This window comes from Coptis chinensis, chromosome 4 (assembly GCF_015680905.1).
Source record: "Coptis chinensis isolate HL-2020 chromosome 4, ASM1568090v1, whole genome shotgun sequence".
NCBI classification, from domain to species: Eukaryota; Viridiplantae; Streptophyta; class Magnoliopsida; order Ranunculales; family Ranunculaceae; genus Coptis; species Coptis chinensis.
The window spans coordinates 105,691,644-105,719,054 of record NC_141459.1 but is presented as its reverse complement, the minus strand read 5'-3'; the positions used below and the strand labels follow the sequence as shown (position 1 = coordinate 105,719,054).

General features: G+C 38.1%; 2 protein-coding genes and 1 pseudogene across 3 annotated transcripts in view; all 3 read left to right on the top strand.

Moving 5' to 3' along the window:
* The first annotated feature begins 8,722 nt into the window (after positions 1–8,722).
* Positions 8,723–12,318, top strand: LOC147506638 (putative disease resistance protein RGA1). Its single transcript, XM_086558725.1, has 4 exons — positions 8,723–11,705; positions 11,862–11,933; positions 12,021–12,205; positions 12,291–12,318. The coding sequence occupies exon 1, from the start codon at positions 8,856–8,858 to the stop codon at positions 11,502–11,504; it is 2,649 nt and encodes an 882-aa protein (XP_086414851.1). The 5' UTR covers positions 8,723–8,855; the 3' UTR covers positions 11,505–11,705; positions 11,862–11,933; positions 12,021–12,205; positions 12,291–12,318.
* On the top strand, positions 11,804–15,938 carry LOC147506637 (magnesium transporter MRS2-4-like; annotated as a pseudogene). The gene is made up of 8 exons (XR_015221156.1): positions 11,804–11,933; positions 12,021–12,073; positions 12,463–12,609; positions 12,696–12,747; positions 12,966–13,209; positions 13,280–13,722; positions 14,201–14,481; positions 15,438–15,938. The product of XR_015221156.1 is annotated as a magnesium transporter MRS2-4-like (transcript).
* A 934-nt stretch (positions 15,939–16,872) lies between these two features.
* The window catches only part of LOC147506635 (uncharacterized), a 33,755-nt gene continuing 23,216 nt past the window's right edge, over positions 16,873–27,411 (top strand). The window contains exon 1 of the mRNA XM_086558724.1: positions 16,873–17,100. Within this exon, the coding sequence (XP_086414850.1) occupies positions 17,012–17,100 (89 nt within the window). The 5' untranslated portion in view covers positions 16,873–17,011. The remainder of the gene's footprint in view (positions 17,101–27,411) is intronic.

Below are 27,411 nucleotides of genomic sequence, written 5' to 3'. Positions count from 1 at the left end.
ATTACTCCTTATTGATGGAATGCTAACTATTCCATGAAAAAAATTAAAACTCAGACCTTCTATTTATAGTTTTTCTGATGGTCTGGATTCAATCCATCTAATATAAATCTAACGGTTACAAATAAAATATAATATCATCTAGAGAATATTATAGGAATATTCTATGGAATATTCTATAGGGAATATTCTAGGAATATTCTCTGGAATAGTAATGGGATTTGGCTTGGGCTTAAATAGTAACCGGCTTTGGCTTTGTCTTCATATTCCAAACCGTACGACCATTTTTTGGAAGCTTTATACCGTTGTGTAGAGTTTTCTGCGCTGATCATTTTGGCTGGTCGAGTGCTTGAATCAAAGTTAGGATACGGGAGATATCGTCATTTGAAGTTTTATCTTGACTTTCTAGCTGATTCTTTAGCTGACTTAGGGACTCAAGTCTAGATTCTTCAACTTGTTTCTGAGTCCATGAGTTTTCCTAGTAGTTTGGAGCTTTAAATGAGCTGATACTGAAGCTTTTCAAGTCCAAGCTTTATTAGGTTGTATTTCATGCTAAAAGGCAGGTTCTATATATGTGTATTTTATCGTTGTGTGTTTGAAATCTGTGAAAACATGAAAATACAATTAATTTATATTTATTAAACACATAATTAACCAAATTGTAATGTCTCTACGGGGTTTAAAACACAGTTTTTGGGTACTTATCAACTGATCCATTGAAGACTGGTAATGATGAGAAAGCTAATTTATACCATGTGAATGATGACATGGCCAAACAAATAACCTCCATGAAACTCAATGGCCAGAATTATCTACCATGGGCACATGTTGTAAAGGTGTATTTGCGAGCCAAGAGAAAGTCGAAGTATTTAGAAGATGACCCCCCACCTAAAACAGATAGTAACTATAAGGATTGGTTGAGTGATGACTCCATAGTGATGTAGTATGGAACCACAAGTAGCGTCCAATGTTCAGTTTCTTGATAGCTCAAAGAAGATATGGTTGTCTCTCCAGGATTCTTATTCTCAAGAGAAAAACATCTCTCGCATTTACGAGATATTCGAGAAGATGTTTGCCACAAAACAAGTTGGTAGACCTTTAGCCGAGTATTATAGTACTCTTAAGGGTTTATGGGAGGAACTTATTTTATATCAACCTTTCAATGGGGATGTTGAGGTACAAAAGGCTTAGAGGGAGGAGTTCCATGTGGCATTATTGCTATATGGTCTTGATCCAGAGTATAAAGTGTTTAAAGATCAAATATTGGTTGGAGAAAAATTGCCTACATCATCCAATGCATTTTCTCGATTATCTCGTGCATCTGTTGAGCATTCAACTCCATCAGCCCCTTTTGAGGCTTCTGCCTTGATTTCTAGTGCTGAAAACCGTGGTGGCAGCCGTAGTGGTAGTCGTGGTGGCGGCCGTAGTGGTAGTCGTGGGGGCGGTCGTAGTGGTGGTCGTGGGGGCTGTGTTGGCCATGGTGCTATTTTTTCCCCTAGTGGTCGGGGTTCAGCTCCTCGTGAGGATCGAAAATGTAATTTTTGTGGGAAGATTGGACATACAGAGGACTATTGTTGGGACAAGCATGGAAAACCTGCATATGCCAATCAAGTTTCATGTGTTACTTCTCTTTTTGCCACTGCCTCGAGTAGGGGTGTCTCTTTTTGCCGAATTTCCGATTTTTCCGAAATCCGACTCGAAATTGGTCTGGCTCTGGGTGTAGTTTTCATGGGCCGATTTTCCGATTTTTCGATTTCCGAAAATTCTGAAAAAAAATTGGATCGGATTTGGATATAATTCTAAAATCCGATCCGATCCGAAAATTCCGAAATTTCCGATATTATTGCCAATTTATTCCGAAAATATATACTTCTCTCACTAATCACTATCCACTTGATTAGATCTCGACCGTTCATTCATTTTCTAGTTTTTTACTTCCAAAAAAAAAACAAAAACATAACCTAGCCGCTACTTCCCTACTTGAATTGGACCACTCTACTGTCATTACACCGTCTGCCATAACAACAATGATATGAAAAAAAAATGTCATTGAGTCATACAATGACTTCCTGGACCAATCCAAAACCAAATTCCAATAGATAGAATATTATGTAAAGCTACTTAGAGTCCAAGACCATAATCCATTATTTATGCATTAACTTCACGCCTAATTTCCACACACGAAAAAAGATTGAAACATTACAAATACCCGCACCTCAACAAAATGCAATGCTTGCTATTGGTGGTCGCGGTTCTTTTTCTCGTTTTTTCTTGGATCACTTGTTTGAATGAAAATGGGTTTTCTCAAGAAACAAGTGCGTTTGTTGTTACACATTGGTGTTGTGGACATGGTTTTCTCTCCCTACAATGAACATTGGTGTATGATATTCCAAAAATAATTGAAAGTAAAGAGATCTTTGAAAATTTACCAAGTATTCCGAAATTTTCGAAGTTATTCAAAATTTCCGAAAGTTACTTAAATTGGAAATATATTTTGAATCCAAAAAAATTGGATCGGATTTGGCTAGCATATTAGGTTCCGAAAAAATTTTGGAAAAATTCCGAAGGAGGTTAATCCGATCCGATCCGAAGTCACCCCTAGCCTCGAGAGGTGTAACTACTTCTGAATTCAGCGGATCAGCTGGATCTCCCGATGTCTCTGCTCAAATTGACCAAATCATCCAGAAGCTTGGTTCTATGCGTGCATCTTCTTCTATACCTACAACTACCGCGGGCTAGTTCAAGTAATTCAGCGTGGTATTGTCCAAAGACCCATCTACCTCTTGGGTCATTGACTCGAGCTAGTGCCCACATGTCCGGCATACCTTCTCTTTCATCATTTTCATTCCAAGAAAGTCTAGTATTACCTTGGCGATGGTTCCTTTCGGCGGTGCTTTGGCCAAGGTGATATTAATCCTACCAACATCCATGTCTCTATCGTCCGGCTCTATATGTTCCACAATTTCCTTTTAATTTGTTATCCGTTAGTCAACTTACAAAGGCATTACAAAGGTTTCGGTGAGTTTCTCTCCTACTTCTTGTATATTTCAGGACCTCCGATGAAGAAGGTGATTGGTTCGGTGCATGAGAGAGATGGCCTATATTTTTTGGATGTTGGCACTACTGTTTCTGCATCGATTTTCAGTTCTACAATAGCCCTACTTCAGTGGCATTATCGATTGGGTCATCCATCTATTGCTAAGTTACGCCATGTTATTCCTAGTTTGAGTCCCGTAAGTGTTTTGGAATGTGAAGCTTGCCGCTTAGGCAAGCATCATCGTAGTAGTTTCCGCCGCTTAGAAAGCCGCCAATTAGGGGTGTTTGATGTAGTCCTACGCATATCCGGGTCCTACAAAGAGTTAAAAGTTTGAGGAATTTCTTGTATTTTGTGGTTTTGTTGATGATTGCTCTCGAATGACTTGGTTATATTTAATGAAAGATCGCTCGAAGTTACCTAAAGTTGTCACTACTTTCTATAATGAAATTGTTACACAATTTGATAAAGCGATTAAAATATTTCGCTCGATAATGCTACCGAAAGTACACTCGGACTTGTATGCAAACTTTTGTGCTTGCCATGGTATAATCCATCAAACAACTTGTCCAGGAACTTCTCAACAGAATGGTGTTGTTGAGCGCAAATTACGCCACTTGTTAGATGTGACTCGTACCCTTATGGTTAACATGCATGTACCTAAGCTGTTTTGGGCAAATGTTGTTCTTACAGCTTGTCATTTAATTAACCGCATGCCATCATCTGTTTTAAACAATCAAGTTCCTTTTTCGATTCTTTATCCTGGTGTGTCTTCCTTTAGTCTCCCTCCTAGGGTGTTTGGTTGTGTGTCTTTTGTCCATCTTCTTGGTCCTGGTCGAGATAAGTTGTCCCCCCGTGCTATTAAATGTGTATTTGTTGGATATTCTCATACACAAAAAGGATATAGATGCTATAGTCCAGAGACTCGTCGATATTATATGAGCGCAGACGTTACTTTTTTCGAGTCTACTTCATTCTTCACTCCTTCCTCGAAAACAACTCAATCTAGATTTAGTTGCTTCTTGTGAGGGGGAGTCCGCCTTTACATCCATCTCCTACCGTCCCTATTCCACTTCCTTTTAAATTGCCATCTACTATTGAAAAACTTTTGCGGGTATATATATAGGCGCTTTTGAAGGACGGTTCAGTTGATGCCTTGTGCATCACCTCCACCCAATCACCTTCCAAAATTGAAGTTGCTCAACCGCGCCCCCTCTAGTCCAACATCCGCCATTCTAGTCCTACATCTCCTACCATCCCAACTTCACTTCCTTTTAAACCTCCACCTATTATTGAAAAACCTTTGCGGGTATATCGGCCGCCAAGCGGCGATCGCTGATACCTTTGTGTCCTTGTGCACCTGCTCCTACACAATCGCCTTCTTCACCTGAGGTTGCTACACCTACTCCACCTCCATCTGCTAGTCCTAGTTTGCCAATTGCAGTTCATAAAGGTAAACGTTTATGTACAGAACACCCTATTTACAATTTTGTTTCATTCCATAGAATTTCCCCTCCTTTGCAATTTTTTGCCTTGTCCTTGTCTGCTATTTCCATTCCTTGTTCATACCAGCAAGCCTTACTATCTTTGGGCTGGAAACTAGCCATGGAAGAAGAAATGCGTGCTCTTTATGCCAGACATGGGATCTCAGATTTACAAAGAAAACAGTTGGTTGTAGATGGGTGTTCACCATTAAGTATCACCCAGATGGTTCCGTGGAGTGCCTCAAGGCGCGGTTGGTGGCAAAAGGTTTTACTCAAACCTATGGTGTTGATTACATGGAGACATTTTCACCTGTTGCTCCACTTAACTCTGTCAGAATACTTATTGCAGTAGCAGTTAGTCGTGATTGGCCTTTGTATCAGTTGGACATTAAAAATGCCTTTTTACATGGAGATTTGCATGAGGAGGTTTATATGGATCAACCACCGGGGTTTGTTATATCTGGTAATGAACATAAAGTATGCCATTTGAAGAAAGCCCTCTTTGGGCTCAAGCAGTCCCCCACAAGCTTGGTTTGATAAGTTTAGTTTTGTTGTTATTCAGTATGGATTTCAACGCTCTAGCTCTGACCATTCAGTTTTTACTCGACACTCTTCCTCTGGGATTATTGTTCTTATTGTGTATGTGAATGATATTATTTTGTATGGGAATGATGTTTTTGGTATTGAAGACCTTAAAGTTTGCTTGGGACAACAATTTCATACCGAGGATCTAGGCATTCTTCGTTACTTTCTCGGTATTGAAGTTGCACGATCGAAAGAAGGTATATATTTATGTCAACGGAAGTATGTGATGGATCTACTTTTCGAGACGGGCACACTTGGCTCACTACCGCTTTGATACTCCTATGGATTCTCGCTATGAAACTTGATGCGTAACATGGTGACCCTTTTCTTTGATGTTAGTCGTTATAGAAGACTTGTTGGGAAGTTGATTTATCTTACCGTAACACGTCCACATATATTACCTTTGTTGTTAGTGTTGTTAGCCGGTTTATGCATGCCCCTCGCTACCCACATTGGGATGCTATATTTTGCATTCTTCGATACTTAAAAGGTGCACTTGGCAAGGGCCTCCTTTATCGACCCTCACCATCCCGTGAGATCCGTGGGTATTCGATCTTGATTGGGTAGTAGTTCTACGATAGGCGATCTACCTCCGCTATTGTACCTTTGTTGGGGAGAACCTTGTGACATGGCGAAGTAAGAAACAAAGTGTTGTTGCTCGTTCTAGTGCTGAGGTGGAATATAGAGCTATGGCCCATACCGCATGCGAGATGAAATGGGTGCGCTCACTTTTGGAAAAGATGGGTGTTAGCTCTTCTAACCCTATGCAAATGTTTTGTGACAATCAAGCCGCCATCTTTATTGCTAATAACCCTGTCTTTCACGAGCATACAAAGCATATTGAGGTCGATTGCCACTTCATTCGGGATCTTATGCTGAGCAAAGAGGTTGTCACTCCGCATGTCAAATCGTGTGACGAGTTGGGTGATATTCTTACCAAACCATTGTTGAGAGCTCTCTTTTCTCGGATGTGTGCCAAGCTGGGCATGTTTGATCTCTATGCTCCAGCTTGAGGGGGAGTGTGAGAGTATTGTTTTTATTATTTTGGGTGTTTTTAGTAATGGGTGTAAGTAGCATTGTGTGGTTGTTAAGTGGTGTACCTGTGGGTGTAAATATACTTGTTAAGACATAATAAATAGTGGGATAGAGCAAGAACAGTTTATTCTGGATTGATCTCTTTTTCTCTTTCTTATATTTTTTCACTCCAAAATTTCACTTTAGATCCTTTATGCCAAGAAGTTTTACCATTCGTCGATCAATTGAGGCAACATCTTTTACATAAAAACCAGCCCAAGAATAATGAGGATTGTCAAATAGATGGGAAAGAATTGGTCTCTTCGACAGGTGGGCAATGGTTACCGTACTGGCGGCGGCAGATGGTTTGCAATGTGAGCTACCATTTGAGTTTCAAGTACTTTCGAGATTGCATTAGAAGTTGTATGTACATTTTGGATTCTAGTGTAGCCGATCTTGAGAGAGATGCTTATCCCGTATTGGATGAATTGGCTAGAAATGTTAGTACTAAAAATCTTGAACTTGTGAGGAGTCTCAAAAGCAATCTTACCCGCCTTAAAACGGTGTGCAAAGGTGTGTTTATTGTGGTACGCATACATGGATGATGTTCTCAGATATATTTACCTTTTGTAGAGATTGCAATGTAGCATAATGGTACACAATAACAAATAATTTGTTTGCTTTAACGCCATGACCATTCTGAATGCAATTGAGGGACTATGAATGTTGAATGTTCATATTTAAAAGGAGACCAGACTATGAACATTGAATGTTCATACATTGTCCTCATACCCAAAGGACTATGATATGTTCATTGATTGGGTATATGAACATTGATGTTTATAGTCATTGATTGGGTATGAACATTCGATGTTTATAGTCTTTGGATATGAACATTCAATGTTCATAGTCTTTGGGTATGAACATTGATTGGGTATGACATTCAATGTTCATAGTCCTTGGTCCTTTAGGTATGAACATTGAATGTTCATAATCCTTTTGGTATGAACATTCAATGTTCATACATCAATATATTGTATGAGGTACATTCACCTATTTTGATATGAACAATCATTGTTCATATACCAGCAGAAGGTATGAACACTTATTGTTCATAGTAAAATGACAGAAAGGTAAAATCGGAAAATATTTATTTTAAATCCGGGCCATTTGTTCTTAGGGTTATTTTTACTGAATGGTATAATTGGCATTTTAAAAAATGTAAAAAGACGGGGCCAACTTATTTTGTCCTTGAGGGTTACTAATTTTGAAATAGTGGGTTCGTGAGTTAATTTTTCCAAAATTTGTCCTTGTGAGTTACTCATAAAAAACCGTGTCCTCTAGACTTTATTTTTCCCAAAATTGAGCCTTGGGACCAATTTATTGTTTGATATAACTGATTAAATCATTAATTAATCACCGATTAACTGATTAATCACATATGGCTCCTCGATCGATTAGGTCCGAAAACCGATTGTAACTGCTTAGACCAAAACCTTCTCTTTAAAAGTTTAAAGAGTAGACAAATCAAAACGACAAGTAGACCCTTAGGGCCTATTTGGCAGCATGGTTCGGTAGCCTGTATAATGTATAAGACCTTTTATAAAATGTTTAGTTGTTTGGTCCAGTCCATTTTCAGAATATGGGCCACAACTTGTGATTAAGGAGAACAAAAATGGCCCGATAACAAGGATTATGTTATCTCTTTGGAAATGTAAGATAACGATATTCATTCAACTTAATCACAAAAAATAAAAAAATAAAAAACAAAAAAAAAAAAAAAAAAAAAACCGAGAACTTGCATAAGCCTTCTTTTTCACCCACTCTATGACTTTTTCTTCTCCACCGTCTCCATTCCGATCTCAACCGACCACCGTAAATATTTGTCACTTCTTCCATTTTAAGTTATAACTCCCACCATTTTCTCTTTTGTGTATTTGAAAAACAAAAACCAAAGCATTACCCACAAATAGAATTTGGGTATTTAAAGAACCATCTTCACAATTTCCTCCTTTTTATACTTTCAATCTTCTCTCTATCTTCACATTCTATTGGTAGTGTTTTTGAATTATTTTTTTCTTTTTGTTGGACTTCAAATTATAGGGAGATTATGTTAGAATTATGTTGAATTGAAATTTGGTTGTCATTTTGAAATTACTAATCTAGATTATCTTTCGGTTGATTTGTGGTTATTTTTTCTAGAAAATTTAATGTTATTTTCATTTAATTTGGAAAATTAATAAAAAAAAAATGAAGAACAGTACCAGACAAATCTGAAGGACCAAACAGTCTCTATACTGATTACTTTTGGAGTATCCACTACAAATTATACATAGCCTAAATATGGTCAGGTACTACAGAATTTCACGATGCCAAACAGAGCCTTTAATTACCTTGGTTTTTTGTTTTTTTACTCTAGTCTCAAAAGTAATTGCCAGACATTTGTTTGGGTATTTTGAATATAATAAGAAATGTCGACATTTTACGCGAAATGTGATTGAAAGTTCAGAAAACATTGGCACTTACCAAAATAGAGTTAACAGTTAAAAGACTTAAAAGTATCGCAATGAACAAGAAACCAACAAATTAGAAAACATCATGACGCTATTATCAGACACGTACATTCATTTGGCTCTTGATTTGGTCTTCCTCTCCCATTATTAGTCTTCACACTTCAAAATCTACTAAAGCAGCCTAAGCTTCTTGTATCTCATTTCTTCTTTGTTGATCAATAAAAAAAAATGGCTGAAGCGATACTTTCTGTTGTCCTGGATCAGTTGACCTCATTCATCCGAATAGAAGTTGCACAAGAGGTGCAGTTAGTGGTGGGGGTTCGTGAAGAATTACAAAACCTCGAGACTAAGCTCCGTTTGGTTAAAGCGGTGCTTGAAGACGCTGAAAAGAAGGAAATACATGATAATGCAGTTAAGGTTTGGTTGGGACAGCTCAAAGATGTGATGTATGATGCAGAGGATGTTTTGGATGAATGGAACACACGAATTCTCATTTCTGCTAATGGCCCTCACGTTGCCAATAGGGTGCGTTTCTACTTGTTATCTCTGTGTGCTTGCTTTAAACATCTTGGTGTACGCCACAACATTGCTCATGGGATTAAAGGCATAAGAGAAGGACTAGATGTGATTGCTCTTAGCAAGGATCAACTAGGCCTCGTTCAGAGTCATAGTCATGAGGAACCTCGACAACTCACTAGCTCTGTTGTGGATGTATCAGTGATATTTGGTCGGGATCATGACAAACGAAAGATACTAGGCAAGCTGCTATGTGAGACTCGTCAACAAGAAACTCAGGTTCCAACACCTATCTTGTCAATAGTTGGAACTGCTGGGTTTGGCAAGACAACTCTTGCGCAGCTAGTGTATAACGAAGAAACTATCACGACCGCCTTTGAGCTGAAAAAAATATGGGTTTGTGTTTCTGATCCTTTTGATCGTGAAAGGGTTGCCAGAGAAATCATTGCACAAGCTACTACAGAGAAGCTACCAGAAAATGTGGTTGGGTGGGAACTTCTACATCAGCATTTGTGTAACTCCGTAAAAGGAAAACGATTTTTGCTCATGCTAGATGATGTTTGGACTGAAGATTCCAACTGTTGGGAGCCATTGAAGTTATCTCTGAATGGTGGTGAGAGAGGAAGCAAAATCATCATTACCACACGTAATGAGAAAGTTGCGAAGATGATCGGTTCAACTTATATACACAGGCTGGTAGAATTATCAGAAGATGATTGTTGGCACATGTTCAGACAAATAGCTTTTTGCGGAAGATCGGAAGAAGAGTGCCAAAAACTGAAGGGAATTGGACAAGAACTCGCAAAGAAGTGCAGAGGTGTTCCACTAGCTGTCAAGACATTAGCAAGTCTAATGCGATGCAAACAAGCAAAAGAAGATTGGATGGGTGTATTAGAAAGTGCCATTTGGGAAACACAAGTAGAAGGTTTTTTACCTGCTATTCTGTTGAGCTATCACGCTTTGCCATCAGTTTTGAAACGATGCTTTATGTACTGTGCAATCTTTCCAAAAGACCACAAAATGGAGAAGGATCAGTTGGTGAAGCTATGGATGGCTCAAGGTTATCTCGGTTCTGATAGAGCAAGAGAGCTAGAGAAGGTTGGTGTCGAGTATTTTGATGCTCTGGCGATGCGTTCATTCTTCCAAGATTTTGAGAAAGACGATGATGGAAAAAATTTCAAATGCAAGATGCATGATCTCGTACATGACTTTGCCCAGTTCCTCACAAAAGCTGATTGCTCTGTTTTGGTGAATAATGAGAAAATTATCAGTCAAAAGATTCGTCATTTGATAGTTGATGATGTAGAAAATCCATCTATCTATGAAGCCAAAAAGTTACGCACGCTGGTAGCCAAATCGTCCACGTTGGTACCTTGTGCATTACACCAGTTGACATGTCTTAGGACCTTGGACTTGAGTTATAAATATAGTGATCCTGGCCTTGAAGTACTTCCAAGTGAAGTGAGTAGATTATTACATCTTCGGTACCTTAATTTGTCTTTCAACACAAGATTGAAGGAATTGCCTGAGACAGTGAGAAGTCTAGTTAATTTGCAAATATTGAAGCTTAACCAGTGTTATGATCTTTGCAAACTGCCAGAAGGAATTGGCGAGCTTTCTAACCTAAGACATTTGGAAGTTGAAAGCACTGGGAATTTAAAGTATTATCCGCGAGGAGGCATTGAGCGATTGAGTCAGCTTCGAACATTAAGTAAGTTTGTTGTGAGTGATGGAAGCATCAAAGGGTCCGGGATTGAGGAACTAGGAAATCTCAATTTTCTAAAAGGAAGGCTATGTATTATGGGGTTAAGGCATGTAAAAAGTGTGAATGAGGCCAAGCAGGCAGAATTGCAGAAAAAGAAAAACATTTCAACCTTGATGTTGAATTTCGGATATGAGTTATATAGGCCATATATTGGACACGTCAGCAGCGAAGAGGAGATACTAAGGATGGAAGGTGTTCTTGAAAATCTCCAACCACATAAAGAAAGCTTGGAACGATTGGAAATATATAACTATGTTGGCTCCACGCTCCCTACTACTTGGACGATGATGTCCAATATTACATACTTGGACCTTTGTAATTGCCCAAATTTGAAGGTGGAACCGCACTACCTTTTTCCTCCTTGGCTTGAAACTCTGGTATTACAGTGCCGTTTAGGTGTTCTTTCAAAATCGTTAATGTCCCTCACCCACAACAACAACCTCAAATCTCTTTCAATCTATTTTTTTCCGCATTCCTCTCTCCCCCGAGGATTAAACCAACTCACGTCACTTCAACAATTGACTTTTCGGGGTTGCCAATACCTTGATTTCAAACCAGAGGAGTTGAAACCACTTACATGCTTCGCGAATTGGTAATCAACGGCTGCCCTATTATTACTAGGAGAGAACGTAGGGGAGAGGAGGACTGGAGCATCTTAACCCACATTCCCACCATTGAAATTGATTGGGATAAAAAGGGGCAGGAACTTGAGTTAGTTCTTGTGGCGGAAAATTAATTTTCATTTTTATTACACAATTGAACGAAAACATGAAGAAGATTTGGTTTTTTACGAAGAGGTCCTTCCCCTTTTTCTTCAATTGAAGGATTAATTATTTATTTTTCTTAATAATAAACCTTTTTATCTCTTCATTTTGCCATCTGTATTCATGTGCTAATGTTCATTCCAAGCTTAATATTATCTCATTTGTCTGACATTGTCATCTTGCTTTCAGGTTCTTTTGCAAGATGGAACTGTGTTTACCTGAAGATTGATGAGGGGCCATTTGAGTTCAAGATGGATGAAGGTAATTTTTCATGTGGCTGGATTTGGCATGCTTTCTTTGTTATCATGATTAAACTTGATACTGAAGTGTAGTCTTTACATTTTGCAGAGCAAGTTATTGATGGACTTGATAGAGCTGTCATGACAATGAAGAAAGGGGAGGTTGCAGAGTCAACTATTGCTCCAGAATATGGATGGTTTCGGTTCATCTGAATCCAAGCAAGAAATGGTTGTTCTTCCCCCTAATTCCACATTATACTATACTATGAAGTTGAGCTTGAATCCTTTGTCAAGGTATCTTTAGTGTGATTTCTCTTTGTACGGCTCTTGCATTGTGCTTGGTATGAGCGAATTTAAAATTTTCCTTTTCTATCAATAGGAGAGAGAATCGTGGGACATGAGAAAAAGGAAAGAAATGTAGCATTCAAAGCTGGAAAATATGCTAAGGCTTCAAAAAGATATGAAAAGGTAAGAAAGTTTTTAGTAGGATCGAATAATCTTAGAGATGATTTCATTTTATTGCAACTGCATGAAAATCTCCTTGTAATCAGGCTGGAAATTTTATTGAATATGACACCAACTTCAGTGAAGAGGAAAAGAAACAGTCCAAGGTTCTGAAGGTAAGCTGCAATTTGAATAATGCAGCTTGCAAGCTGAAGCTAAAGGACTACAAACAAGCAGAGAAGCTTTGCTCAAAGGTAACTGCAGATTAACTTATACCTACAACTCAAATCACATCAAACCAAGGGGCCTGAGGATTAATGTTGCGATAAAAATTTTGTAGGTGCTAGAACTTGATAGTACGAATGTTAAGGCACTCTATAGACAAGCCCAAGGTTACATTCAGCTGTACTTGTGATTGCTGAATCTGCAGACAACTGCTTAAAGATGGTACTACTAAATTGTTTGTATAATTTTCTATTTTCTTTTAATCTATATGCTACTTTTGATAAAAATAATATTCATATTTCAGATGTTGCGTAACTGCAAAGTTGTGCGTGTGCTCCCTCAAATTGCTGATTGTGCTAAAAAATTAATAGAAATTCCTAATCAGCCCCGCCACCGCCACCACTTCCACCGCCACCACTTATTGACAACGCCGTCGTGTCTTCCTCAACCACCACCAAAGCCAAAAAGAAAGCCAGTGGTGCCCGATTATGGATGCGGTTCAATCGACTCGGCGAGACAGAAGTCGTCGAATGAATGCGAAAAAAGCACCATCATCAAATGCGTTTCCATACCTGCTAGAGATTTGAGGATTCTTGGTCCTGTTTTCTCTCAATCCTCCAACATTCTTGGTAAATTTTCTTCCCCATTAGAAAAAATAATAATAATAAAAAAAAACTTATATGATAATTTTGATGGCAGCTAGAGAAAAAGCAATGGTTGTAAATTTGGAGTTTATAAAGGCGATAGTGACAGCGGAAGAAGTATTGTTATTAGATCCTTTATGCCAAGAAGTTTTACCATTCATCGATCAATTGAGGCAACAGCTTTTACATAAAAACCAGCCCAAGAATAATGAGGATTGTCAAATAGATGGGAAAGAATTGGTCTCTTCGACAGGTGGGCAATGGTTACCGGTACCTGAAGCAGCAGATGGTTTGCAATGTGAGCTACCATTTGAGTTTCAAGTACTTGAGATTACATTAGAAGTTGTATGTACATTTTTGGATTCTAGTGTAGCTGATCTTGAGAGAGATGCTTATCCTGTATTGGATGAATTGTCTAGAAATGTTAGTACTAAAAATCTTGAACTTGTGAGGAGTCTCAAAAGCAATCTTACCTGTCTTCTGGCTCGCGTGCAAAAGGTGTGTTTATTGTGTACAGTACATGGATGATGTTTTGTATATATTTACCTTTTGTAGAGATTGCAATGTAGCATAATGGTACACAATAACAAATAATTTGTTTGCTTTAACGCCATGACCATTTTATGTCTCTGTGTTCATCTAATGAAGATAGAAAGAATAGGCTCAAGTTTTTATATATTAGAGACTTAGTGTATACGTATATATTCAATTTTCATAGACTGGTTTTTATTTTTCCTAATGCTTCGAAAATATGTTCATGCTTAGTTTAGTGAAATGTAAATAGTATTGATAGTAGTTAGACCTTGTATTGATTGATCAAAACAGTATCACAATTTTAAAGTGGATTTTTGGGGGATGATGATATAATTTACTTTTATATTCTAATGTAGCATTAATTTAAAAGTGTGTGGTGTACTTTTCCCTGTTTCTGCCGATTCAGCTACTTCAGAGGCTAATACATACCTTTTCTCATCAGGTTAGAGATGAAATTGAACATCTTTTAGATGACAATGAAGATATGGCACAATTATATTTGACAAGAAAATGGATCGAAAATCACAGTTTGAAGCGTTAATGGGACCTGCAGCTTCAAATACTATTGTCAGTGCTGCTCCGAATCTGCGTCGTCTTAGTTCCAATATGAGTGCAAGTTTGATTGCTAGCAACCATTCAGATGACAATGATGTGGAAGATTTGGAGATGTTGCTTGAGGCATATTTTATGCAGCTGGATGGGACTCGTAACAAAATTTTGTTGGTGAGTTCTGTTTTCTGGTAATATAGTTTGACTGGTCACTGGTGTACGAAGTTTTGTATTCTGTTTGGACGAATTATTGTTAATGTCTTCTGTAAAGTTGATTGGTTTTATAAAAAAAAAATATGTGGAGAACATAGTTGCATAAAGCGGTTAGGCAGGAAAAAAAATTGTGTATGGAGCTTCACGCATCTGGGAAGTGTTTGTTCCAAATTTTTACTGCCACCTTTGCCCTTGTTGCTTTATCAAATATTGTTTGAGATTTCCGAATATGACTTCTCGGCTGTATCATTATAATTATGATAAATTGTTTCTATTATGTAATGCAATCGATTCTCTGGCACATCATGAGTGCATGGCTTCCCATGACAGCCACGTATCTCTTTAGGTTCTCTTTTTTTTTTACATTTCCATTGGCTAAAAGTGAGTGATGAAATTGGAAGCTGAAGTTGGTGTTCTTTAGAAATCAGAGTGATCTGTGGTGATACAAGATCCACGCCTTTATCCTAAAATGCCAATGCAGAAAACAGAGTGAAACGGTTTGCATGCATGCTCCCATAGATTGTTCCTTGCATGCTCACTTACATTGTTAAGCCCATGTATGCTAATTTTTGACACTCTTTATTCTTTTTCTTAGCGGGTAATTGGTGAAACATGTAAGCCCTGTTGGTCACATTGCTCTTGCCGCTTTCAGGAGCCATAGACTTTTTTTTCTGCTAATGAAGATAGTAGGTAATAGGTTTTTTAAGCATGTTTACATGCATTCTTTGTTATCCCCACTCTGCATATTTATCACCAAGTACCTTATTATAATGAATTGTTGTTTTGCGAAAATATTTTCAAAGGTGCATGGCTGTATCAATTTACTTTACTATTCACTGTCAAAACGATTAATATTTGGCTTATTGAAAGTGTTGCCTTTTTGTATGTCTCAACTTGGTTTCTTGCTAAATCCCCAGATGCGAGAGTACATTGATGACACAGAAGACAATGTTAATATTCAACTTGACAACCAGAGAAATGAACTGATTCAACTGCAGCTGACATTAACCATTGCATCATTTGCCATAGCTGCCGAGACTCTTATAGCCGGAATATTTTGTATGAACATTCCTTGCGAATTGTTTGAAATCAACGGTGTCTTTGGGCCCTTTGTAGATGTCATCTCGGCTATCTGTTTCTTGATCTTTCTGCTCCTGCTTGGCTATGCCAGATGGAAGAAGCTGTTGAGTTCGTAATTTAGATGCATTATCAGCTAAGACATTGTGTAATCTCAAACAAAAGGCATCAATTATAATTAATGTTGAGATAACTTAGAATTGTATAGTATGGAGTTGAGGAGGCGCGTCAAGATTTTAGTTTGTTTGCTCTGTACATGCCATTGGTTGATTGTGAAAGTTTTCATGCGTTGGCTAAGCGCCATTTACATGAAAATTTTAAGGGTATGGGAATCTTTATCTGGTTGTGGAGAATTGAATCGCACTAGAAGCAACCATTGTACCGTGTTTTTTCCTACACGTTACGTTACCCATTTATTTATTTTTATTTTTGTTTGATAAGTAGTTTTTATGAACGGAAAGAAAGGTGCATAGCACAAACAGATACAAACGAGCGATACAGTTCCCAAGGTGCTTTTCGCTAAGTGCCTAGGATTTGTTTTATTTATTTGGGACTCTCTTTTCAATGGTTTGGCAGTTTTGTACACGAACCTAAACCACAATAATCCGATAGTGTAAATTAGCGGGTTTGGATTGGGAAAAAGGTTTTTGGTCATTTAAGGGTTGACCTTTCCAAACCCATCAAATAAATGGTTTGGGTTAAACCACACCATGTTAACCTAATAACCCGTAGTATACCCGAGTTCCCAATCATCAACCCGTGGTTATTTTTAACCTTAAACATATATGTTTCCGTTAAATCCATTCTCAATTACCTAAAAGAAAATACTAAAATGCGATGATTTAGAAGAAAAAATAATAAAAAAAATGATTTTTATTTTTGGACTCTCCAGCCGCCATTCTCAAAGGCGTGTGGAAAAAAAAATAAATTCTATCTTGGCTTAGATTTCTTCTACCCACCACTCATGCTGCCTGTTTGGTTAGACTTGTTTGGTTCACAACTATCTCGTTAAAACTCTGGCGCTTTATATATTTAGATTAAAAATATATTATCCAAAAACTATAACTTACATTATCCGCCCGATCCGAAATTGGCCCCCGGTTAGCATTTTGATGCACCATTAAATCAGAATTTCGGTGATATTTGGTGTTTTGACGCACCATTCCATCAAAATTTCCGTAATATGTGGTGTTTTGGCGCATTATTGGACTTAGCCTAACAGCCAAGCCCAAGAATAAAGAATAAAAAGGAGAAAACAAAAAAGAGAGCGAATTTGTGGACCGCAGCTTCTCATTGGTCCAAATCTGGATACATGTGTATACGCGGGCCGATAAAAACCGCTTTTGTAATTGAAAAAGTGAGGCAAATTGAGTCGTAGTCTGAAAACTCAAAAGACAGAAGCGCGAAAAAAGAGATGAAGTCAAAAAAACTAGCAGCAGTTAGAGAGATTGGCCAGCTTCCTCTTCCTTCATCTTTCATCTTCAAATCATCCATCATTAACAGGTAACTTTCTTTCTTCATTCTTACCCAACTTCATTTTCATTTCTTAATTATTTGCTTTTTTTTTTTTTTTTGCAAGGACACTGACCAGGAAGCTTTGCCAAAGACTAAACAACAACCAAAAAAGAGCTCATGCATTTCTCTGTCTGATTTCCTGAACCGTAAACTGGAAAAAAAATATTTTACCCAACCAAAAACAGTCCAGGTATATTCCATCATTTCAACTTTCTATTCATTTTACGCCCCGTGTTTTAAGAAACATTTATAATGCAGAAACACTTTTCGTTGGTGGGGGAAGGGAGAGATGTAGTTGGAGTGTTTGATGATGAATGTATTGGGGTGAAAAGAGGAGTGAAGAATGATAGTTGTATTGACGAAACTGTTTTTCGGCAATTTATTAAACATTCTAGAATAGAGAAAGAACAATGTGATGGTCCAAGTTGTGGGAATGAAGTTGGAGAGTCTGAGACGACACCCGAAGAGAAAGATTCGAGACAATGGAATCCTTTTCGAGTTTCGTCCACTGGTATGTTTTAGTCTTACCTATATTGATTGATTACCTTTGTTTCAATTACCTGCTTTAAGAGTATTGTTTCTTTTCTAGGAAGAAAGTTACCATGATAAATATATTATTACAATGCCATTTATGATGATTGACTAGTATATGCCCATGTTGTTAAAGTGGAAGATGGGGTGCAGAAGAAATATAAGAGGAAGAATGTGAAGAATATTTAGTAAGAATGACTAGCAATAAAAAGGGAGTTGATAGTACTGCTATGTTCTTGTTCAATTACAATTAACAAGCTCTTTGATTGACTGTAAACGATATACATTGGAACTATCAATAACCATCGCCCATCACTAGGAGGTATAAGCTGCATCTGGATGGTTTTGATGGAAGCTTGAGATGTCTTCCTATTAGGATTCTGCTTAGTTGTTTGGTTGGTTTGATGTGGAGATATTAGGCATTTTATAAGTGCCTATAGGAGTGTAAAAATGGGTCCAGTTGCTATGTGAACTCGCTTGGATTTTTGAGTTCTCATGAAGGTGGGAGAAAATGGTAGAAGGAGAGAAATAGACATTCTTGGGCACCAAAAAATTTCTTGCTTAGGTTGCTATTTGGAGTTAAATGTCCTTAAACAACCCCCGCCCCCGGACAGTGAAATAGAAATAAGCATAGGGTGGTTCAAGAATGCAATTGAATTGTTGACCTTTTTTGGACCTTGTCCTTACCTTTGATGAAACAGGTCTCTTGTAGGTTCTAGCTCTGTTGGCTGTTTGCAATGTACAAGACCCAGTGATACCTTAAGGAGGGGGATCGGGGTGTGTCAGAGTATCTTACAGCCTGGTTTTCATCTATAGCTACTCTAAGACGTTCATTTTGACTGGAAATGCACTGATTATACTCTTTCATAGTTCACATGGAAAATTTGATCTTCTTGTGATGAAACCTTTGTGATGCAAGTAGGAATCAGTTTTTGTGCGCGTCAACACAATATATGATGGGAATGAAAATTTGCAATATTTGTCAAACTTCAGGGGAATATGTTTTCTGGTAAAATTCTTAGTAGAGTGAGCTATTGAACTGTGTTGAATTTGTCAGGACATACCTAGTGAACTCGAGAGTTTTCCCGTTTTAAACTTTCTCGATGATTTTAAGAACTTTTCTGGAGAGATTCCAAGCGATTTAGTGAATTTGAAGTGAAAATATATATAATGCTCTCTTCTAACAGTTTTGAAGGAAGAATTCCGCCTGCATTTAGTTATGTTTGTATGTTTATACTTTAATTGGAAATGCAGGTCTTTGTAGTCCAGATTTGAAACCATTCCCTCCATGTTCAAAAACGAAGGCCAGCACTTGGTTTTTGATTAGGGCAATTTTCTGTTTATCTTTAGCGGTTCTTGTTTTGGTTTTCTGGTTTGTTAAGACTAAAAGAAGAACAATTGACGGGAAAAGACTGCTTCCATGGAAGCTGACATCATTTCATAGATTGGGATCAATGGAGAGTGTATATTTTATGCACTAACAGTGTAGAATTTAGTTTTGGGTCTTGATGGTTTGGTAATGTTTACAAGGGGAGGCTTAAAGCCGGTCAAATGGTTGTGGTTGAAAGGGTTGGGGCTGGTAGGTAGAAGCCTGAAACTGATTGGGCTTTTCCATCAGAGGAGATATTGGGAATGATTAACCATGGCAATATTGTGAAATTGTTGTTAGCTGTGTGGGTGAAGGTTATAGAATTTTGATTGAGTACATGGAGAATGGCAGCTTGTAGGAGGTTTTGCATGGAGACAAAGGTGGGGTGTTGTAGGATTGGCCTAAGAGGTTACAACAGTGTTTCGAGTAGCCAGGGACTAACATATCTTCATCAAACAATATTCTTTTGGAAGAAGATTTTAGCCCTTGCGTTGCAGATTTTGGACTAGCAAAGGCATTTAACCATGAAGGGGAAGTAGTGACAATGCCAGGTCATGCGTCACTGGTTCTTACGGGTATATTGCGCCTGAGTCTGTGTTACAATGTAAATTCCCTAGAAGAGTCTTTGGAGTTGTGTTACTGGAACTAGTGACTGCTTAGATCCCTCTTGATCCCTTATTTGGATAGAGCCATAGTTTTGTGTTACCTCCATCTCCAATCTGGTGCCTAGCAATATAAGTTGCTTCTTTCCTGTTTTTGAGTATGTTCCGACAGCTCCAAGAACAGTCATTTGGGATTTTGAGTTGCCAGAAGTTCCTGTTCATTATTAAGTTTTTGCGCACCCATTGTACCCATAGAGTGTCTTTCTTGCTGACCAGATACCGTATATGTTTCATATTTGCTGCTCGACCCGCAACTCTCGAAGGGGTCACCAACCGCCCGAATCACTGTGCCAAACCATCCCTTTCCTCAATGGATGGTGCCTATCCTCTTTCAAAATCAACTGTACTAATGGAATTGTTCGGGGCAATAAAACGTACCAAACTTGAGCTAGGACCAGTTGACCCGGCAGGTTACTTTCGTAGTTAGAGGGGGTTGTGCCAAGGCGACCCCATATCTCCTTTTCTCTTTAATGTTGTCATCGAAGCTCTTTGTAAATTGGTTATGAAAGCACTGGATTTGGGTTATATTAGAGGTTTTAAACCAGCGCCTTATGGTCCTGAAGTGGCAGTGCTTCAGTTCGCTGACGACACCTTATTTCTGCTCGAAGCTTCAGTTTCCCAAGTTCTGGTTATCAAAGCCATACTCCTCATCTTTGAAGTTGTATCTGGCCTGAAAACAAATATATGTCTAAGACATCTCTATTTGCAGTAGGCAAAGTAGATAACATGGATTCCTTAGCACAAGCTATAGGGTGTGCAGTTGATCAGCTACCTTGCCGATATTTGGGTCTGCCTTTAGGGGACACTTACAAAAATAAATCAGTATGGAACCTAGTCATTGAAACTGTTCAGAGAAGATTAGGAGGGTGGAGGATGAAACTACTTTCAAAAGGAGCCGGGTTGATCCTCGCAGGTAGTGTTTTATCAAGTTTACCTACTTCATGTCTCTGCTTGTTATTCTAGTGGGTGTGGCTGAAGCAATTGAGCGATTGATCTGAGATTTAATTTGGGGATCTACTGAAGATCGTAGGAAATACCATCTCGTTTCCTGGGATATAGTTTCTTTGGCTAAATTAGAGGGTGGACTTGGGATTTGAAGGCTAGAAACCATGAACCAAGCTCTTCTGGGTCGGTGGTTATGGAGATACTTACAGAAGAAGGCTCATTGCCTCATTGTGGCATGAAGTGATTGTAGCTAAATATGGTGCGGATCAACATGGTGGCCTAACCCAACCACTCGAGCCTATGGCTGCAGTCTCTGGAAAGGTATTCTGAATGCCCTGCCCAAATTTCAAGAATGGTGTTGAATTTAGTGTGAGAAGCGGCAATAAATGTCACTTTTGGCTGGACACTTGGGTTGGCAACAAGCCTTTGGCTTAACAATTCCCTCTAACATTTCAGGCCTCTACTAATGCTAGGGGACTTGTTCAGGAGTTCGCTCATTGTGATAATGGTCACTTGGCGTGGAACTTGTTCCTATAAAGATATTGTAACGATTGGGAAGTGCAACAGTACGCTAACTTAGCAGTGCTACTCAGCAATGTGACCCTAACTGACCAAGACGATAGGTGTTTGTGGCGCTGGACAAAGAATGTGGTGTTCTCCATAAGCTCCTTTTATGAAGCTCTCTCACCACCTAAACAAAAATAGGCTCAACGCCCATTTCTTTTTCTACCGAGCTGGTTTCGAAAATCTTCTACTGGGAGAGTACATTGGCCCGCATCTTAACCGCTGATCAGCTACTACACAGGGGTACTATTGTTTCTCCAACTTGCCCAATGTGTGATTGGTTTGAGAAGAAAATCTGCCATCTCTTCTTGCATTGCTCCTTTGCTTTGGAGGTATGGTCACACCTGTTACAGCCAATGGTACTGGCGTTTCCATTGCTTGCTCAAGCTGATTCAGTTGAGTTCTTCTTATCGCATTGGCCGAGAAGGAGCGGGGTGGGATTTGGAACCAAATTATAGAGGCTATCACCATATGCGACGATATAGGTGTTGTGGAAGACGTGGAATAACCACATCTTTAGAACAAGTTCCTCTCTGCTCAAAACACAGTGTTAGAAGTGAAAAGGTTGCTTTGGTACTGGATGTCCACTTATTTTCAAAGGGACAGAGACCTTGCTTTAGATTGGCCAAATGTAATTAATGGCGTATTGGCGTGTGATGTGTACTGGTAGGTTTATTGTGCAAAGAGTTGTAGTTTCTTTTCTTTGTTTTCATGTTCAAGTGAGGATCTCACTCACCAGTCGTACTTTTTTTGAGCTTTGCACAACACCCTCTGAATAAATATTACTTATAAAAAAAACCTAATTTATCTGATTGCATCAAAAGTAATGCATAAGATCTCATCTCATTTTACATGAGTTTGCTAACTTGGTTTGCTTTACATGGAAATCATGTATTTATCTACCTATCTTTCTGCCTTTTCTTTCTTTCCTATTTTTTTCTTTTAAGGTGGAGAACAGAGGCCTGCTGCTTCAAAGCACTTATTGATACTTGGAGATGATCCAAAGCCCAAGCCAAAGAGGAGAAGAGATGCTACTTTTGTCCTGGATGAGAAACAAAAACCTCTCTATAATCATTGTAAGTAAATTTCTCTAGCTGTCAGTTTGCCAAACCTAGTGGAAATATAGTTATGATCGCGTCAGAATATAACAACCTTGAACTTTTCGCAATATCCCAATGATTCGAGTGTATTTAATAATTGAAAAGGTCGTCTGGTGTTCTTTAATTTGTGTCTTTTGAAAAGTGTGACTGCAGTAGATCCATTCCTATATATGCATGATAGTATGTATATATATATTTGAATGTAGATGGATAATGTGAGAGTAAAGAAGGCTTGTAGCATGACACTTTAGATAGAAACCATGTAAATCCAAAATTCGTCGGACGAAAGCTGTCCAATGTTTTACAGTTACCAGGAATAACAAGTCTTATAACTATTTGGTCAACAGAAACTGTCCAATGTTATCTTCACAGAAAAGTGGTCTACATTGTCTGATTACATCTCAGAAACGTAATAGTTATTCTGTCGGTTTGTTTTTCAGATGCAAATGGAAGTGGCTGGTGGGACTGCGACATGGAAGGGGTTGATAGTGAAGAAGTTGGCTGTAGTGATGCATGGGAGGGTATGGGAGCCACAACGAATTTGGGTGGATTGGAGTGGCATTGATTGTGAATTAACACGACTCCCCCCCACAGAAAAGGAAAAAGAGAAAAAGTTGTTGACCACTTTTTGTATTGAGAAACTATTGTAACATAAAACCCAACGAAACAGGTGCTGATCAAACTCAAGACTTTTAAGATTTGTGTGATGTTCACCAGTGTTTTCTACAAGGACATTCGTTTATGGAGTTGGCCTTAAGATATTTGATAAATAAGCTTAATTTGGTTACAATTTATCGAAACTACACTACACTACACTACACTACAAAATGCTTCAATTTAAGCACGCCCCAACCATACATCCAATTTTTAGCCCCTACTAAGGTTACAAGCTAGAGTTACCAAGCCCGGCGATACATGTTGTGAATAATTGACTTATTAAGGATTAGAAACACATCCAAGCGCCCGATGTGGGACTAAGTTTTGTATGTTTTTGCGGAAATACTCAAATACGTATGCCCCCCCTGCATACACATTCGAATTGAAAGCACCTCTGCCAGCACCGCCACTAACGTGTTTACATGCACTCCTGGGAGACCTCGATTTCATTGTAGAAGACATGCTCTACGTATATAAACACTTTGGACAACTCTTTGCCTACAATTTAGACGAGTGCAGTCCTCAATTGCTTAGAGGAGGCAACAACTCCAACAAGGTTCATTGATCCTACATCCACAGAATCAGATTATGGGGAGCCACCGGGGTTTGTCTTTCATCTAGGGAAGCAAGACCTATGCCTGGTTATGTGTGAACAACTTTTTGCTGGTATTCGTATTATTTGCGGGAAATTTCGTGTTGAGGAAAGCGAGTGCCACTTTCATGCTGTTGTTTATGGAACTGATTCTTATTTTATGGAACATGCCTATGACATCTATGATTGTTTGGAAATGTAAGCACATAGAAATATAAATCATTTAAGGTATAAGTTTATAACGTGGTGTTTCTACATTTTAAAATGTTTGCATTCAGTAAAACGTTTTTCATAGAATCTGCAAGTATATCCAATTATCCATACAATTCAAAATCACTGATTTTAAGATTTAAGATGGGGCTTTTACAAACCTATAAAATAAGGGGAGAGTCATGTGCATCAAAACTAACATGGCAAACATCAAAGATACGAGGTGTTGAGGAAGAAGTACAGTCAAGTAAAAGAAAAGAATACACCATTAATACCATTGATAATCACAAACCGAAACTGTTGAACATCAATCAGGTAAAAGTAAGGTGTTCTCCTACACTTTCCCTAAAAAATTACACACTCCCACAATTTTGTCAAAGTAAATTCACATTTTATAACTCTGTATAATTCTATGCCCAAACAAAGGGTAATGTAAAGGAATTTAATAAATTCACACACACAAATGTAGTTTTTCAAACAATGATTTTCCATTCATGATTCTCGATCGCTCCTACAAACCATTAAATCTATATCAGCGAGTCCGAACTTGTTGATGTGAACCCAAAGAAAAATTAGGATCTGAGATATCATTGTGGGTTTCACTGCTGCCTCTACTGCAGGAGATTTGCTCATTGCTCTCCAAACAGTGCCTTGCTCATTAGATGATTAGGAATTGTTTTGGCTCATGGATTAGCATCATGTGCTTTTAAGAAAAGATTAAATTGAGAGGAGATTAAAAGAATGGTGATTGCATAAACTTAAAAAAGTTATGTAAAGAAGAAGAAGAAAAAATAATTTAAAAGTGGTTATTTATCTGCTAAGTAGTTATTTTGCAAGGGAAAAAAAAAAAAAAAAATTATCTCAAAAATATCACAGTTGGCGAGCGGTCTCGAGTCAAAAGCCCAAATTCTAATGATTTTCTATAAAACCGATGAAAAGAAATTAAAGGGTATTAAAACCCAAAAAAATTATTAGTCCAGCTTTTAAGATGTTTTTTTTTAAAACCAGGCTCTCTGGCCCAATTTCTTGGTTAATTAATTGAAGCTAAATTTTGGCATTGACTTTCGGTTTGGTGGATGACTTGGGCTAAATTGTGGTTATCAGTTAGACCCATGAATGCAATAATCCGTGAGAGTGAGCGAACTCTTGAGGTCACTATTCAACACTCACAAAAAACCACTTCATACGTGTCACTCTCCCAGGTGTCTGTCCGTACCCCCAAATAACCCTTACTTTGTGTCTAACCGTACCCCCCTGTCACAGCCCGAATTTCTAAACAATAACAAAGTGTATATTTGAAATATAAATATCTCAAACATCACTATGTTCACTTGTTTAGAAACCCAGACTATGACGGGGTGGATACAACACATACAAAACCCTAACAGCCATATCATAAAAGAATCAACTTAAACTGCACAATCCCCATAATTTTTCCACCATCACTTTATTAAACTATCTTCCGTCCAAATAAAACATCAAACAAACTCTCTGAATAAAAGTCATCACTACCATGTTCTCATGTCATGCTAAAAAGTAAACTACGTTATTACATCATTCCAATTAGAATCAGACCTAATAAAAGAACTAACGGACTGCTCCAGGCAAGAATCCAAATCACACGCCGCGGTTCCACTGCCTTCCACCTATGTTCCCAAGAACACACCCACGTTGCCAAAACAAATCAAACATGGGTCAGCAAAATGAAATTTGCTGGTATGAGTAGACTAACCACATAAAAACATTTCCAGTCTTTACTTATCAAACTATCACTTTAAATATATCCTAACTTAATCATTCTCAGCTTGGAAGATAGGTAGTTCCGTTATTTCAACCGGCATAGTTTCTTCCCAAGCAAGACTTCCATTTTATTAACTTATTATAATAACTTGTTTTAATAACTAAGTCATTGAATTAAAACTTACCGATATCCACTGCTGTATAAGGGTAGGACCGCGTCCCTACACAAAATGTTATTAAGTCCTACCCTCCTGCAAAAGAAAGTTAGAACTTCTATATAACATATGTAGATATCCTATAGGTATTCAAAAGTAAGCCCAAACACACTCGCATAATCAAATCAATACAACTAACCCGCAAGACGAATACCTTAGTTCATCTCTAGGGCAGTCCAAACAATCTGGTCATTCATGGCACATTCAATGAATACCCATAGATAACGCTAACGGGCCATTTATGACACATTCAATAAATGTCCACCTAACATATGACATCAACAGTCATAAAACTCAATTCCAAAACTTGAGGCATGGAGAGTTCTAAAAGAGGTGGTAAATTTGTTTACGCATTATTGAACTTTATTGCATATATTATTTCAGAGAACGAATGAGTATCTTGATTCATGTATTTTTGGTTTACGTGTTATTAATTTCATGGATGTATAAGTGTCATAACGTTGTGTATAAAACTGAAATATCACATAGTAGTTAATACACGTACACACGTATATAGAAGGGTCTTAGCCTAAAGACAAACCTGCTAATAGCCCTAGACCTATCCTAATAGACCGAATCATAATCCGAGTTAAAAGTCAAATTTTGGTCAAATGGTCAAAGTCAACCCTGGTCAACAGTCAAAGTCAACCTGCCAATGGTCAACAGCAGTCAACCAGCCAGGTCAACAGCAGTCAACTAGACCTAAACTCGTCTAACCCAAAAGCCCAGAGACTAAGGCCCAAAGTCTAAACTTAAGGCCAAAAATGAAAATTTAAAAAAAAGTTCAAGCCCACCCATTTATATCGGCCTAAGGCTGAGTCCAATGGCTCCTTATCCCTTTAAAAGTAGAGCTAAAGTCAACAGATTTTACTCTCTATCATTAATTTCCTCTTTATATATACAAAGGATTCTACTCTCTATCTCTATTTTACTCTCTATATATAGAGAGAGTAAAATAGAGATAGAGAGTAGAATCCTTTGTATATATACATAGAAAAATAAATATAGAGAGTAAAATATGTTGACTAGCTTTAACTCTATTTTGTTGACTTTAGCTCTACTTTATTGACTTTAGCACTACTTTTAAAGGGATAGGGAGCCATTGGACTCAGCCTAAGCCCAACAGCCAAAAAAAAAAAAAGAACAGGACGTTCTTCTTCTTCCTCTTCCTCACGGTGCCTCCACCACTACAGCAGCCACCACCGGCCATCTATCTCCAATATAAAATCCACGGGTTTGACTCCTGGAGAAAAACCCCATGTACCTATACCAACAATTCGTGATTCCCTTATACTGTGAAAAATCGTTTTTTTTGCTATTAACACTCTGTAAAGCTTCAATCGTCCCCTCTCCAGCACCCAATCAACCACCAACAATCCATCTCAACCCAACAACAATCTCACAACCAAATTCAAACTAAAACAATAATTCAAACCACCAAAACTCAGGACGCCATTGCTGCTCCTCCCGAGCTTCAACAGCCCCAAACTCGCGACACTAACAACCAATTAAAATCTACCACAACCACCATTCAATTCAATCTTCAGAAACAATTCAAAGATATAGAATTCCTCAGACATCAATGAAAACAGTTTACACTCACAACAAGTTTTGATTTAATCTAAGAACAATGAAATACTCGACTCCATTCATGGTTAAACAAAAGATAAAGTCTTCAACCTTCCATCGATATCAGACGACGAAGTTGCAGTAT